At 43.8% G+C, this 14,669-nt stretch overlaps 1 protein-coding gene across 3 annotated transcripts in view; it reads left to right on the top strand.

The window, feature by feature from the left end:
• MAPK1 (mitogen-activated protein kinase 1) overlaps positions 1-14,669 on the top strand; it is a 46,516-nt gene that overhangs the window by 29,646 nt on the left and 2,201 nt on the right. For 2 of the 3 annotated variants that reach the window (XR_002825603.1, XM_004386198.2), the window contains exons 6-7: positions 7,511-7,620; positions 9,659-9,784. Coding sequence is in view for 2 of the 3 variants with exons in the window: in XM_004386198.2 (XP_004386255.1) it covers positions 7,511-7,620; positions 9,659-9,775 (227 nt within the window). In the remaining variant the exon portion in view is untranslated. Of the gene's footprint in view, positions 1-7,510; positions 7,621-9,658; positions 10,393-14,669 lie in introns of those variants that run through there. The other variant, XM_023740543.1, reaches the window with a different exon arrangement.

Raw genomic sequence — 14,669 nt, 5'->3', positions numbered from 1 at the left:
AGCACACACGCACACACACACACCTGCCACCCATGCCTCCCTTCCCCCTCAGTGACCTCAGGCAGCATGTGCTCCTTGGCTCCGCCTGGTCCTCAAGGTTGACTCGAAGGCACTTGAGCCTGCTCTCAAGGGTCAAGTGACATTTTTAGTGAGGAAATAACTGAAACTTATTTATTGAAAGTAGTAAGCTAGATGTGATTTCTTAAACCCATCATGAATATTGTACCAAATTTTATATTTTGATTATTAAATGATGCTTTTTTTTTTTAAAAAAATCTTTCTGCTTTTACAGCTTAATAGCATATGCTAATTTCATGGATGAGGTTGATGTTGCCACCTGCAGGGAACCTAATAAATTATCAGTGTAAAAAAAGAGGCTTCATTAAGCAGGTGCCAGGAGGGTTTTGTGTTAATCTGTTTCATCTTGTTTTGTTTTAATGTCACTGTATTCTTTAAAAATGTGTGTTCTTTTTATTGACTAGTAGTTTTTCAGACTTGTAGTAGGTTTTCAGACTTGTTCCTTTTAGCCCTTAGATTTCTCAGGAGTGCCTTACAGGCTGTGAACTGGGACTTAAGGGAGGATAAGTAGCTCCTTTCTTATCTGTTTCATATTTTAGACTCCACTTAGGATTTAATTTGAAGAAAGGACTGAATGCTTAAGTTAAAAACGTCTGGTCTGGAACAGCAAGGGGCCCTGAATAGCCAAACCAGTCTTGAAGAAGAAGAACCAAGTAGAAGGACTCACACTTCTTGATTTCAAAACACTATAAAGCTGCAGTAATCAAAGTAGCCGGGTACTGGTATAATGATAGACATATAGACAGTGGAAAAGAATTGAGAGTCCAGAAATAAACCCATAAATCTATGGTCAGTTGGTTTTCAAAAAGGGTGCTAAGTCCATTTAGTGGAAAGAATAGTCTCTTTATACATGATGCTGGGACAACTGGATTTCCACATGCAAAATAATGAAGCTGGACCCATACCTCATACCATACACAAAAATTAACTCAAAATAGATCAAGGGCCTACATGTGAAAACTAAAACCATAAAACTCTTAGAAGAAAATATAGGGGTAATGCTTCAGGACCTAGATGTTAACAATGGATTCATAGATGTGACACCAAAAGCACGAGCAGCAGAAGACAAAATAGATAAATTGGATTTCATTATTAAAATTTTGGAGAACCATGTATCTGATAAGGGTTTAATATCCAAGATATATAAAGAACTCCTACAACTTAACAAAAAGACAACCAAAAAATGGGCAAAGGATTTGAATAACCTCACCAAAGAGGTTATACAGTTGGCCAGACAAGCACATGAAAAGATATCCAACATCATTAATCATTCCCCTTTTGCCATGCAGTCAGTTCTGACTTATAGCAACTATAGAACAGAGTAGCACTGCCCCATAGGGTTTCCAAGCTTGTAAATCTTTATGGAAGCAAACTGCCACATCTTTCTCCTGCAAAGCAGCTGGTGAGTTCAAACCTCTGACCTTTTGATTAGCAGCAGAGCGCTTTAACCATTTCGCCACCAGGGCTCCTTCGTTAGTCATCAGGGAGATGCAAATCAAAACCACAATGAGATACCGCCTCATTCCCACTGTAATGGCTGTGATCAAAAAAGATGGAAAATAACAGATGTTGGTGAGAATGTGAAGAAATTGGAAAGCTTATCCATTGTTGGTGGGACTCCAAAATAGTACAGCTGCTGTGGAAAACAGTTTGGCAGTTCCTCGAAAAGTTAAACATAGAATTACCATATGACCAAGCAATCCTACTCCTAGGTATATAGTCAAAAGAATTGACAACGCGATTGCAGACAGAAACTTGCACATCAGTGTTCATTGCAGCACTGTTCACAGTCGCCAAAAGATGGAAACAAACTGAGTGTTCATCAACAGGTGACTGGATAAAATGTGGTACAATGGAATTTTATTCTGCCATCTCAAAAGAAATGAAGTCCTGCTACATGCTACAACACGGATGTACCTTATACTGAGTGAAATAAGTCAGTCACTAAATGAATAATTTATAAAGATCAGCACAACACTGGATCCTATGAGGCAGAGGTTAAAGATGTTCCAAATGTCCAACTTTTCCAAATTGCTCTACCACTCCATCATCTCTAACATCAACTACTTCTACTCCCCTCAGCACTGTGCCTCCTGTCTTTGGGTTCCATGATTTGCTGCAGCATCTCACAGAACTCACAGACCGTATCAAGGAAATGGCTCGCATGGTTGTAGAGTCTGGCAAGTCCCAAATCTGTGGGTCAGGTGTAGGCTTCTCCTGCCTCATGTGGCTGCAGGGGCCGACGAACCCAAATCGACAGGCCAGATGACAAGGCTGCTGACTCATAAGGCTGCAGAATCTGGTGAATCAGGTTACATGATAGGATATTGGCTCAGGTCCCAAAAACTGGAGGTCAGACAGTAACAAGCCAGATGCAGGATCCAGATGCAGAGAGAGAGCCCTGCCAGTGCACCCACGTATATGCATTGGATGCAGGCCACACCCCAGGGAAGGGCATGACTTGATTAAGGGTGGGACTTGTGTCATGCCCTCCTACAAGGCTGTGACTCAAGACATACCCCACGCTAATCAGCCTCAATAACATATAGAGGTTAGAATTTAAAACACATAAAATGGAGGATAATTACATCAGATCACAAAATGGAGGACAGCCACACAATACTGAGAATCATGGCCTAGCCAAACCAACACATAACCCCAACCATCACAAGTTCCATACACCTTATTTGCATAGTCCCAGTCAATCGTTGTGTGTGGGTCACAAAGACCATGGCTAGAAGAGCCATATTAAGTGATTCATTGCCCCGCAGTCACAAAAGGACATTGTATGATCCCACAAATATGAAATGAAACAGGCAAATATATAGAGACTGAAGTTTATTCATGGTTACCAGGGGTGGGGGGACGGAAAGGGGGAATTGTAGCTTTTGATACAGTGAGTTTCTGTTAATGGTGGTGGAATAATTTGGAAATGAATAATGGTGATGGTTGCACAACATGATGAACATGAACAATGTCATTAAATTGTATACTTAACAACAGTTAAAATGGCAAATGTTTTGTTACATTCATTTTTACCACAATGAAACAATTTTTTAAAACCCACTGGTCTGAGTATCATTACATTAAAGGAGACATAAAATAGTTTTAAAAGAACCCCCCTTTGCTACACCTCTTTGCCAGAACAATAATTATTTTCTACCTTGTATTTCATCAAGATAAACGGAGAAAACCACCACACGTTGGTCAGTTTGTCATACTGTGGTGGCTTGTGTTGCTGTGATACTGGAAGCTTTGCCCCCAGTATTTCAAATACCAGCAGGGTCACCCTTGGTGGACAGGTTTCACTGGAGCTTCCAGACTAAGACAGACTGGAAGAAGGACTTGGCAGTCTACTTCTGACAAAGTTGGCTGGTGAAAACCTTATGAATACCAGCAGAACATTGTCTGATATAGTGCCGGAAGATGAGGCCCCCAGGTTGGAAGGCACTCAAAAGACGACTGGGGAAGAGCTGCCTCCTCAAAGTAGAGTTGACCTTAATGACGTGGATGGAGTCAAGCTTTCGGGACCTTCATTTGCTGATGTGGCATGACTCAAAATGAGAAGAAACAGCTGCAAACATCCATTAATAATTGGAACATGGAACATACAAAGTATGAATCTAAGAAAATTGGAAGTCGTCAAAAATTAAATGGAATTCATAAAGATCAATATCCTAGGCATTAGTGAGCTGAAATGGACTGGTATTGGCCATTTTGAATCAGACAGTCATATGGTCTGCTGTGCTGGGAATGACAGATTGAAGAGGAATGGCATCACATTCATGTCAAAAAGAACGTTTGAAGATCTATCCTGAAGTACAAAGCTGTCAGTGATAAGATAATATCCATACACCTACACGGAAGACCAGTTAATATGACTGTTACTCAAATATACACACCAACCACTAATGCCAAAGTTTAGGAAACTGAAAATTTTTTACCAACTTCTGCAGTCTGAAATTGATCAGACATGCAGTCAAGATGCATTGACAATTACTGGCGAATGGAATGTGAAAGTCAGAAACAAAGAAGAAGGATTAGTAGTTGGAAAATATGGCCTTGGTTATAGAAGTGACGCCGGAGATCGCATGATAGAATTTTTTAAGACCAGTGTCTTATTCGTTGCAAATAACCTTTTTTTAACAAATGTAAACGGCAACTATACATGTGGAGGAAACCCTGGTGGTGTAGTGGTTAAGAACTACATCTGCTAACCAAAAGGTCAACAGTTCGAATCCACCAGGCGCTCCTTGGAAACCCTATGGGGCAGTTCTACTCTGTCCTGTAGGGTCGCTATGAGTCGGAATCAATTCAACGGCAGTGGTTTTTTGTATTTTGGTATGCATGTGGACCTCACCTGATGGGAGACACAGGAATCAAATCGATTACATTTATGGAAAAAGACGATGCAAAAGCTCAGTATCTGTCAGAACAAGGCCAGGCGTCCGACTGCAGAACAGACCATCATATGCAAGTTCAAGCTGAAGAAAATTAAAACAAGTCCATGATAGCCAAAATATGAGCTTTAGTATATCCCACCTGAATTTGGAGACCATCTCAAGAATAGGTTTGACGCATTCAACACTAATGACTAAAGACCAGACGAGTTGTGGGATGACATCAAGGACATCATACGTGAAGAAAGCAAGAAGTCCTTAAAAAGACAGAAAAAGAAGACCAAAATGGATGCAGAAGGCTCTGAAACTTGCTCTTGAACATAGAGTAGCTAAAGCAGATGGAAGAAATGAAGTAAAAGAGCTAAACAGAAGATTTTAAAGGGCAGCTCAGAAAGACAAAGTAAAATATTATAATGAAATCTGCAAAGATCTGGAGTTGGAAAACCAGAAGGGAAGAACACTCTCCTTGGCATTTCTCAAGCTGAAAGAACTGAGGTAAAAATTCAGGCCTCAAGTTGAAATTTTAAAGGATCCTATGGACAAAAATATTGAATGATGTAGGAAGCATCAAAAGAAGATGGAAGGAATACACAGAATCACTGTGCCAAAAAGAACTGGTCAACATTCAAACATTTCAGGAGGTGTAGCATATGATCAAGAACCGATGGTATTGAAGGGAGAAGTCCAAGCTACACTGGAGGCATTGGCAAATAATGAGGCTTCAGGAATTAACAGAATTCCAGTTGAGATGTTTCAGCAAAGGGATGCAGCACTGAAGGTGCTCACTTCTCTATGCCAAGAAATTTGGAAGACAGCTGCCTGGCCAGCCGACTGGAAGAGATCCATATTTGTGCCCATTCCACAGATGACCCAACAGAATGCGGACATTATCGAACAGTACCTATCATAAATACCACACGCAAATAAAATTTTACTGAAGATCATTCAAAAATGGCTGCAGCAATACATCAACAGGGAACTGCCAGAAATTCAAGCTGGATTCGGAAGAGGATGTGGAACGAGGGATATCATTGCTGATGTCAGATGGACCTTGGCTGAAATCAGAGAATACCAGAAAGATGTTTACCTGTGGTTTATTGGCTATGCAAAGGCTTTAGACTGTGTGGATCATAACAAATTATGAATAACGTTATGAAGAGTGGGAATTCCAGAACACTTAATTGTGTTCATGTGGAATCTGTACATAGACCAAGAGGCAGTTGTGCGAACAGAACAAGTGGATGCTGCGTGATTTAAAATCAAAAAAGGTGTGTGTTAGGGTTGTATCCTTTCATCATACTTATTCAGTCTGCATGCTGAGCAAATGATTCGAGAAACTGGACTATATGAAGAAAAACACGGCATCAGGATTGGAGGAAGACTCATTAACAACCTGCGATATGCAGATGACACAACCTTTCTTGCTGCAAGTGAAGAGGACTTAAACATTTACTGACAAAGATCAAAGACCACAGCCTTCAGTATGGATTACACCTCAACATAAAGAAAACAAAATCCTCACAACTGGACCAATAAGCAACATCATGATAAATGGAGAAAAGATGGATGTTTTAAAGGATTTTATTTTTCTTGGATCCACAATCAATGCCCATGGAAGCAGCAGTCAGGAAATTAAACGACATATTGTATTGGGCAAATCTGCAGAAGACCTCTTTAAAACGTTAAAAAGCAAAAATGTCAGTTTGAGGACTAAGTTGCACCTGACCCAAACCATGATATTTTCAGTCACCTCATAGGTATTTGAAAGCTGGACAGTGAATAAAGGAGACTGAAGAAGAATTGATGACTTTGAATTATGGTGTTGGCGAAGAATATCGAATGTATCATGGACCACCAAAAGACCAAACAAGTCCATCTTGGAAGAAATACAGCCAGAGTGCTCCTTGGAAGCGAAGATGGCGAGACTTCGTCTGATGTACTTTGGACGTGTTATCAGGAGGGACCAGTCCCTGGTGAAGGACATCATGCTTGGTATAGTAGGGCGTCATGAAAAAAGAGAAGACCCTCAATGAGATGGATTGACACAGTGACTGCGATAGTGGGCTCGAACCTAGCAACAATTATGAGGATGGTGCAAGACCGAGCTGTGTTTCATTCTCTTGTACATAGAGTCACTATGAGTTGGGAGCAACTCAACGGCACCTAACAACAGCAGCAACAACCATGTATTTCTGACACCTACTTCTGATACTAAATGCAGGAAGTATTTCATCTGCATTTCCCTTCACCCTCATCTCAATCACTGTGAGCCATGCCCTTTGGTCATCCTTATGACTTGAGGTGGTGCCTAGACATGAGCTCCCAGAGGCTAGCAGGATCAACTCTTCATCAGCCACCCCTCTGTGTTCGTGTGGCTCCCACACTTGCGCCTACTGCTGCACTCTTTACATGGAAGAAATGCTCAGTTGCTAACCTCTGCGGTGAAGAGGACTTTTAGCATTAGGCCTTGGAGAAAGACTCCAAGTTGTAGAGTGAGTGGTGGGGAGTAGTACACCCCTGATTCCCAGCCACATCCTGGAAGGAGGAGGCTGCAGTAGGGCTGGAGGCCAGGTGACTGTTTTCGTCTTAGACCTTGAAACCTAGGCTTTGTCTGTATGCTGAGAGTTAGCTGACGATTGCAAACATGATTTCGGAGTTGATTTGGGAGAAATACATACGTGAAGCCTTTGCTTCTGCTGCCAGCAAAGCAGAACAGTGATTTAGGAAAAGCCTATGATTTGAAGGAATGTCTAGGTTTGAGTCCTGGCTCTTCTACCTTCCAGTTCTGTGGCCTTTAGCTGATCAATTGACCTTCCTGAACGTTGGGTCTATGATTGTCAGAAGGTCAGTCCCTACCCTTCCAAATTCACAAGAGGCTCAGAGAGTTGATCCGCACTCACTGTGCTGGCTGCTTTCCCTACGGGATGCTTAGCTGATTGCTTTATGAGGTTAGTTACTTCAGCCGGGAATGGAAGGTGCTTAGGTGACTATTCCTTCTGCTTCTCACCGCTGCAAATCATTTCTCTTTGTAGCTCTGGACTTACTGGATAAGATGTTGACTTTCAACCCACACAAGAGGATTGAAGTAGAACAGGCTCTGGCCCACCCATATCTGGAGCAGTATTACGACCCAAGTGATGAGGTAAGAGCTGTGTCCCGGCCACTTCTTTAGCAAAGTGAAGTGGCCCACCTGGGAGGGGCCGTAGTGTCATGCGTATGTTTTCCTGAGAGTGCATGGTACCACACCCTGCATTTATGGTCCTCCTAACAAGCCTGCATCTCACTTCCTCTGCCTTGAGGACTAGTGCTGTGAGTGCAGCAGAAACCTCTCCCTACCCCTCAAGCCCTTTCTGTCTATCTTAGAAAACTTCCTCCAGGTCACCTGCAGCAGGAGCTGGTGTCAGGGGAAATGTTGGAAAAGGGGAACACAGGGGAGGAGTCCAGGGAGACTGGAGATTGGTCATGGTCCATGGCAAAAAGAAACATCTGAACCTCAGCACAGGCCTTGATGGGTGAGAGGAGACCCAGTCGCTGCTGTGGTGGGGGTGGAGGCAAAGGTGTCCCAACGACCATAGCTTGGCCAGGCTCGTGTCTGGTGGTGCCGTCCCTGGAGAGAGCAGCACAGGAAGCCTGTTGTGGGTGAGAAGTGACAAGTCCAGATGTGGGTGTGGTGTATCTTCAGAGTATGTGGGACATCCAGATGAAGATGCTGCTGGTCAGTGGGCTTGCCAGGACAGCCCTGTTCCTTGGCGTATTGGCTTCTCTAGGGCTTCAGCTTTAACTTTGTTCTCTGGAGGACAATGAAGAAAAGGGCAACATGAACCTAAAATTTTGATGGTTGTAGTTGAAATTCATACACATAGACAATAAGCCTTCACATGCCTGTTTTAAAAAGAAGAGGTTGTTAAAATTAAGGAGGGAAATGAGAGAGGAAAGGAAAAACTAACCATGAAAGCTGATGAATGAAAGAGAAAGAAAGTGGAAATTAAGAAGAGGAGATATTTATTAGTCAGCATCCCCATGTGCCCCCATCACCATCCCCCCCAGAAACAATCATAGTAATGGGTGTAGGTGGGAGGACAAGCTTGGGCTTTTACCACCCTGTGAGCTGAAGGGTGTTCTAAGCCTCCATGTCCTGTCAGTGAGATGGGCAATGACTCGACCCAGTAGGTAGTGGGAGGGTTAAGAGAGGGGGAATGTGCAGGAGCCTAGGCCAGAGCGTCCTCCCTGAGGGCTGGCTGTGTGTCCTCACATGGGCATGAATACTCTCCCTTTCAAGTGGCCACAACTTTATAAAGCGTTTGCGTTGGAGTCCATTTTTCCTTCCGTGTGGGGAGAGTAGATCTGGGAGTGTCTGGGCATCATTAGACATTCACTAATTGACAGCTGTTATCATCGTTATTTCAGTTATATAACATTATATTAGTTTGTAGGCATTTAAAAATCAAAATATAAATGATATTAATGGGCTGATTAATTTCATTTTTTGTCATTGAGTATGTTCTTTGACATAAGTAGATATATACTTAAATACCTTTCTGATTATTCATAGAGTAAGTGTCTGGTGAAAAAAATAAATTTACAAAAAAAAAGATTGTTTTGTAATCTTGTTACACACTTATTAAAATTTTGGAGTATTTCCTTCTCAGTTATTCATTTCTATATCTAAATTTTAAAAGTAAAGTAGGGTTCACTCTATTTGATACAAACATGAGCATTTTCCCATGATACTAGTCTTCTTTGCATGATACTAATCTCATTTCTAATGGCTCCATAATATATCTTCATATAAAGATACTATAGTTTATTTAATCAAACACATTTATTTTAGTATCATGGGTTTTGATTGTACAGACTTACCTCACTCCATCAATTTCAGGCTAATTTCGTTATTTCAACATTCAGAGCCTTGAAACATTTGAAAATTTTTCTGGGATTTCTGGTAAGTTCTGAAGAACACCTGAAATGGATTCCGTTGCTCTGAGACCATTTCTGAAGCACTCATGAGAAACGTGGTTCAGGAGTGCAGGCATGTGCGTATTGTCGTCATCCTTTTCTCCTGGATGTCAGTCTTGTTATATAAATTCCAGGATGTAAGCTGTAGTCATTTTATGGATCAGGGAATTATTGTCCTAATCCTCACAGCGTTTGTCTGTTAAATGTTTTGTTTTCTCTTAAAGCCTATTGCTGAAGCACCATTCAAGTTTGACATGGAATTGGATGATTTGCCCAAGGAAAAACTCAAAGAACTCATTTTTGAAGAGACTGCAAGATTCCAGCCAGGATACAGATCTTAAATTTGTCAGGTACTTGGAGCTATCACCGTAGAGTCAACTTTAACAAGGGAGAGAGAATATAAATTAAATTATATTAAAAAGAAGAAAAAGGTCAGTGTATTCCTGTTTAGTGGAACCTGGCTTTAATAAGTACTGATTGCTTCATAATTTAATACTGGAGAAATTAGACTTTGTCTTTCACCAGCAGTTTGTATTTTGCTATGGATTACAGCGACATGACATTAAAGTGCAGTCTTCAGACTAATAACTACAGTGGGACTTTGGTGTTCAGTCATAGGTGACTTACTAAGACAGATTTTTGTGGAAATAGACTTCTGGAAACAAGTTTGAGATCTTCCTTAGTGAAAAATTTATTCTTTACTTCATACAACATTTTATTCAAAAATTTTAACATAATTTTTAGGGGCATAGGAATTTTTTTAAGCATTGAGAACCTAGAATTGTATTCGATAAATACCATAAGTTAAATGCGTACGTGGTAGTCAGGACAGAGAAATACTGATGTTAGGGATTGAAGAAGGAAAACAAGCCAAAGTGAAAAAAAAGGACAGTGAACATGAGAGAGAAGATCACCTAAGATTATACCAAGAAAATCTACAAAGAAAGGAGTAGGAAATTAAAAGGGCTAGTGTCACACCAAGACACATATTTTTATAACGTGACTTCAGGAGTGCAGTCCTAGTGTGTGAAGAGGATGTTTAACCCTTGTGTTTGCTGGGAAACACAGACATTTGATTGCCTTGCTCTCCCCAGGAGAAAGCCCCAGCCTCCTTTGCAGACGATGGGCATTTGGGCCTCAGAAACCCAGGGCCCTCTCCAGACGCTCCCAAGCACGGGCATGGCTACACAACTGATGCCATGTACAGTAGGTCCAGGCACTGTTCCCATTCAGACCAAGGATGTGGGCAAGCAAAGCTGGGACAACTTTGTCAGGAGGAGGCTGAGCCGCCACCATGGCAGAGGGACTGACAGGAGCCAGGGCAGAAGCTGTGCAAGCCTAGGGCATAAGGTGGAGTGGGAAATTTGACAATATTGGTAGATCAAAAAGGAAGCATTCAAAAAAAAAGTGCAGATCTTGACTTCAGTGGATGTATGGCAAGAGGAAGGAGAATAGGGTTTGCATCAGAACTCTAAAAATGAGCAGTGATGTAGAATTATGACACAAACTAAAGCAGTTGGTGGGAAACTACTTGGGCAGACCTGGCACGGAAGGAGCCAGAGGCTTCCTCGAACAGGCAGCAGTGTGTCGTGTGGGGTGTAGACGTGTAGCAGCCAGGCTGTGCCGAGGTGGTATTGGGACAGGAGGCAAGTGGGTGGAGTTAGGGTATTGCCCTGCAACAGCAGTCTGCAGGCATGCTCGTTTGGAAGTGTCTGTCAGCTCGACCCTGATTCCATTCTCTTCTGTCTTCTCATTATACATGGGATCTGGAGGCGATGGCTCAGGCTGAGGGGTGGTTCCTGGTTGACTATGTGTCAGCTAGTGTCCAGAGTGCACTCTAGGGGTTTCACACAGAGGCCACGGAATTCGTCAGAAAGTGGAGAAGGACTGGAGAGCAGAAAGGGGCAGTGGGTGACCTTCAGGTGGGTAACTGCAGGAGGTTGCCTCCCGTCTCCAGCTGAAGGAGCAAAGGGGAAAATGATGTGAGCCAAGTCCTTGATTACCACATAGCATGCTGGGGTGCCCTCTATCACCTAGTGAGGGGAGTCCAGGAGGACTGCCCCTGCTGTAGTAGCACCTGCTGCCACCATCGGGTGCTTCTTTAAACCCTTCTGCAAAGCCAGGCTCCTTCTGGAACCTATACCACGCGTGTCACAAAAGCAGAAACAGAAAAGAAACCTGACTTTTCCTACCAGTGCCTTCGTTGGCAGAATCCAACCAGAAGTCAGCTGCCGACAAAGCCAGCAGTGCAGTTTACAGGCTTCCCACTCCCTGTTATTAAGAAAAAGGACAAAGGAAGTGTGGAAAAGTCAATGACAGACAAGCCAGCCCAGCTTCCAGAGGGAAAGCAGTCCACAGACGGAACTGTGCATATATTCCATGTAAAACACATCTGGGCTTGACATCACTGTCAGTTTTTCATCCTTCATTTACTCAGCATTGAGCACTTCCTAATTCCAGGAACACAGGAAGCAAAGGTGAATTATCAAGAAATAGGAAAACCAGCAACGGGTGTGGTGCAGTGTTCCTAGTGCTAGGCCAGAGGTGGGTGCAGGTCACAGCAGGCCCCCAGGGAGGAGGGGCCGGCTCTGTGTTGTAAGGGCTAAGGGCTGCAGAGTGCTGGGCAGGACTTGGAGGAAGCAGTGGGGACTTTCAGTTGAATCTTGAGAACAAGTGGATATTTGCTGATGGGTAAAGGGGTGCGCAGCTATGGGGAACCCGGGAGAGCCTGGGTCTAAGGAGGCCTGAAAGCAGCTGAGCCACAGGACCACATCCAGGCCTTAGTAAGAAGCCCAGGCCTCTCGTGTATCGGATTAGGTTGCTCTGGTGGCACTAAGGATGTGGGAGACTCTGGGAGCAGGGGCCATGGAGGGCAGGGGGAAACTAGACAATCCAAAGGGCACCCATGAGGTGACCCCTGGAGTCAGTGTAATCAGGCAGGGACAAAAATCTCTCCCAAGGCCTATCCAGTTCTGAGGCTCCAGGGTTGAGGGATCATCCCCAGTGGAGAGGTGTAGCACAGACCATCACCTCTGGTTTTCAGTTCCTCATTTCGGGGACATGCAAGGCACACAGTGCTCAGCATGTGCTTGTAGACTGGGTTTCCCAACATTCTTTAAATGACACTGTTCAACTATTCTGAAATCGAAAGACTTTTACAGTGGACACTCACACTCCTACCACCTGGATTCTACACTTAACGTTTTATTATACCTGCTTCCTCGCATATCTAATTTCATCATCTAGCCATCAGTGCATCTTTTTTTTTTTCTCTTTTCATGCATTTCAAAGTAAGTTGCCAACATCCAGACTGACTTTTATAATTTAATCATGTAGAATATAAGTGAGTCCAGGAAGGTGGGGCAGGGATCCAGCTTCTTCCACAAGTATTTCATTCTCTGAAATCAGTACACTTCCCATTTTTATGATCAAGGGAAGGGAAGATTCAAGTATGTGAGCAATGTGCACAAGATTATGCAACATTAGCAGCACAACTAGTGAGAGAATCCAGGTCTTTTAAACCCAGAATTCTTATCTCGCCACACGGCCTCTGACTAGATTTACTGCTTAGGAAAGGTCTAGGGACTAATTCAGAGTCATACAGAGCATTGTTACTGAGTTCCAGCTACAACAAAGAGATTAAAACAGACCGAAAAAACAGTTGCCGTCAAGTGGACGCCAACTCATGGTGACCCCACATGTGCAGAGTAGAATCCTCCATAGGGTTTTCATGGCTGTGATGTTTCAGAAGCAGATCCTCAGACCTTTCTTCCAAGGCTTTTCTGGGTGGGTTCAAACTGCCAGCCTTTCGTTTAGTAGCCAGTGCTTAACTGTTTACACCACCCAGGGACTTCCGACAGAGAGATTAGAAACTACAGATTGAAGTGCCTGGGCTGTGTAGGTGTTGTAATCCATGGGAACAGTCTAGAAAGCTTAGCTACAGTACGAAAGAACTGGAAAACACACACTCACATGGTCCTTTGGAACATGGCCACAGGGCCCTTTGGTGGAGGGCAGCAAAGCTTCTTCTTTCCCTTGGTTTCATTGACGATGAAAGCATTTTAGGACATCTTCCATTTCCTGCCTGCTGACCATGGTCAGCCCACTGGATGGAGGCCATTTCCCCTCGGAGAGCCCCACCTCCATATCCCACCGTTGGGCCATGACACCTGTCCTCCTCCTTGGACTGTTGAATGGTAAACGGACCAGAGGTCTCAGAGGGCTTAGTGACCTATCCGAATGGCATTCTGCCAAGTCATCGTCTCAGCAAACATCTCACACCAGCATGGGTCCTCAGAGGGCAGGGACAGTGCTGTTTGTCTGCACTTTGAGGCATTCAGTTACCCAGCCAGCCTGTCTCAACTGGGCTTCCTCGTCAGAACCACGGAACCGAGAGCATGGTGTGAGTGGCTACTTTTTCACTTCTCCCCAGGATGGTGCAACACTAGTACAGGTCTAGAGAGGTAAGACAGCAGTCATTCACTGCATACAGTGCATGCCTTACAGCAGTGGCCTGGCTGCCCTACCTTCCAGGGGGTGCTGATACTTGAGTGTGAGAACCACTCACCTGCAAGCAGTTAGAGTTGATTTGGCTTGATACACAGTTTTTCCGTATGAAAATCAAGACCAGTAGGAGAATAAAGGGAAAGTGTGCTGCTTGTACTGGATGGTCACCCCCGTGGGCCCTGCAGCCACATGCAGACGTGGAGAATCAGGTGGACCCCTTCCAGGTGCAGAAAGTGAGTGCAGGCCAGTGGCAGCTTGCTGCCTTCCTGTGCACTGGCTTGAGGCCCAACAGGAAAGTTGTTGTCAGGTCACCTGGGACCTGGGTGATCAGAGCCATCTCTTTCCCCCAGGGATGACACTGGGGCCCCTGCCTTCCCAGAATCCCCCACTGGTCTCACTTCCAGCCAGGACCTTGTTTTGCTTATTATGCTTTGTTCCATAGAGAAAACTTAAGCATCATTAACAGCATTCCCTCCACTGCCTGTGAAGTCCATGTTGTCCCACCTGGTCATCCAGAGAGGAGACTTGCTAGAATAGGAGGAGGCAGAGGGTGCTTCTGTATGTAGGTATATTATTCACCTTACAAAGACCCTCAGACTATGGTTTTGACCACTGGAGTGGTCGATATCATATAGTTCACAAAAGGCATCTCAGGAACCTTGAAGCTGGCCCAGCTCTGTGTGTGTGTGTGTGTGTGTGTGTGTGTGTGTGTGTGTGTGTGTGTGTGTG

Source organism: Trichechus manatus, unplaced genomic scaffold, assembly GCF_000243295.1.
Source record: "Trichechus manatus latirostris isolate Lorelei unplaced genomic scaffold, TriManLat1.0 scaffold00157, whole genome shotgun sequence".
NCBI lineage: Eukaryota > Metazoa > Chordata > Mammalia > Sirenia > Trichechidae > Trichechus > Trichechus manatus.
This window is presented reverse-complemented; position numbering and strand designations above follow the sequence as displayed.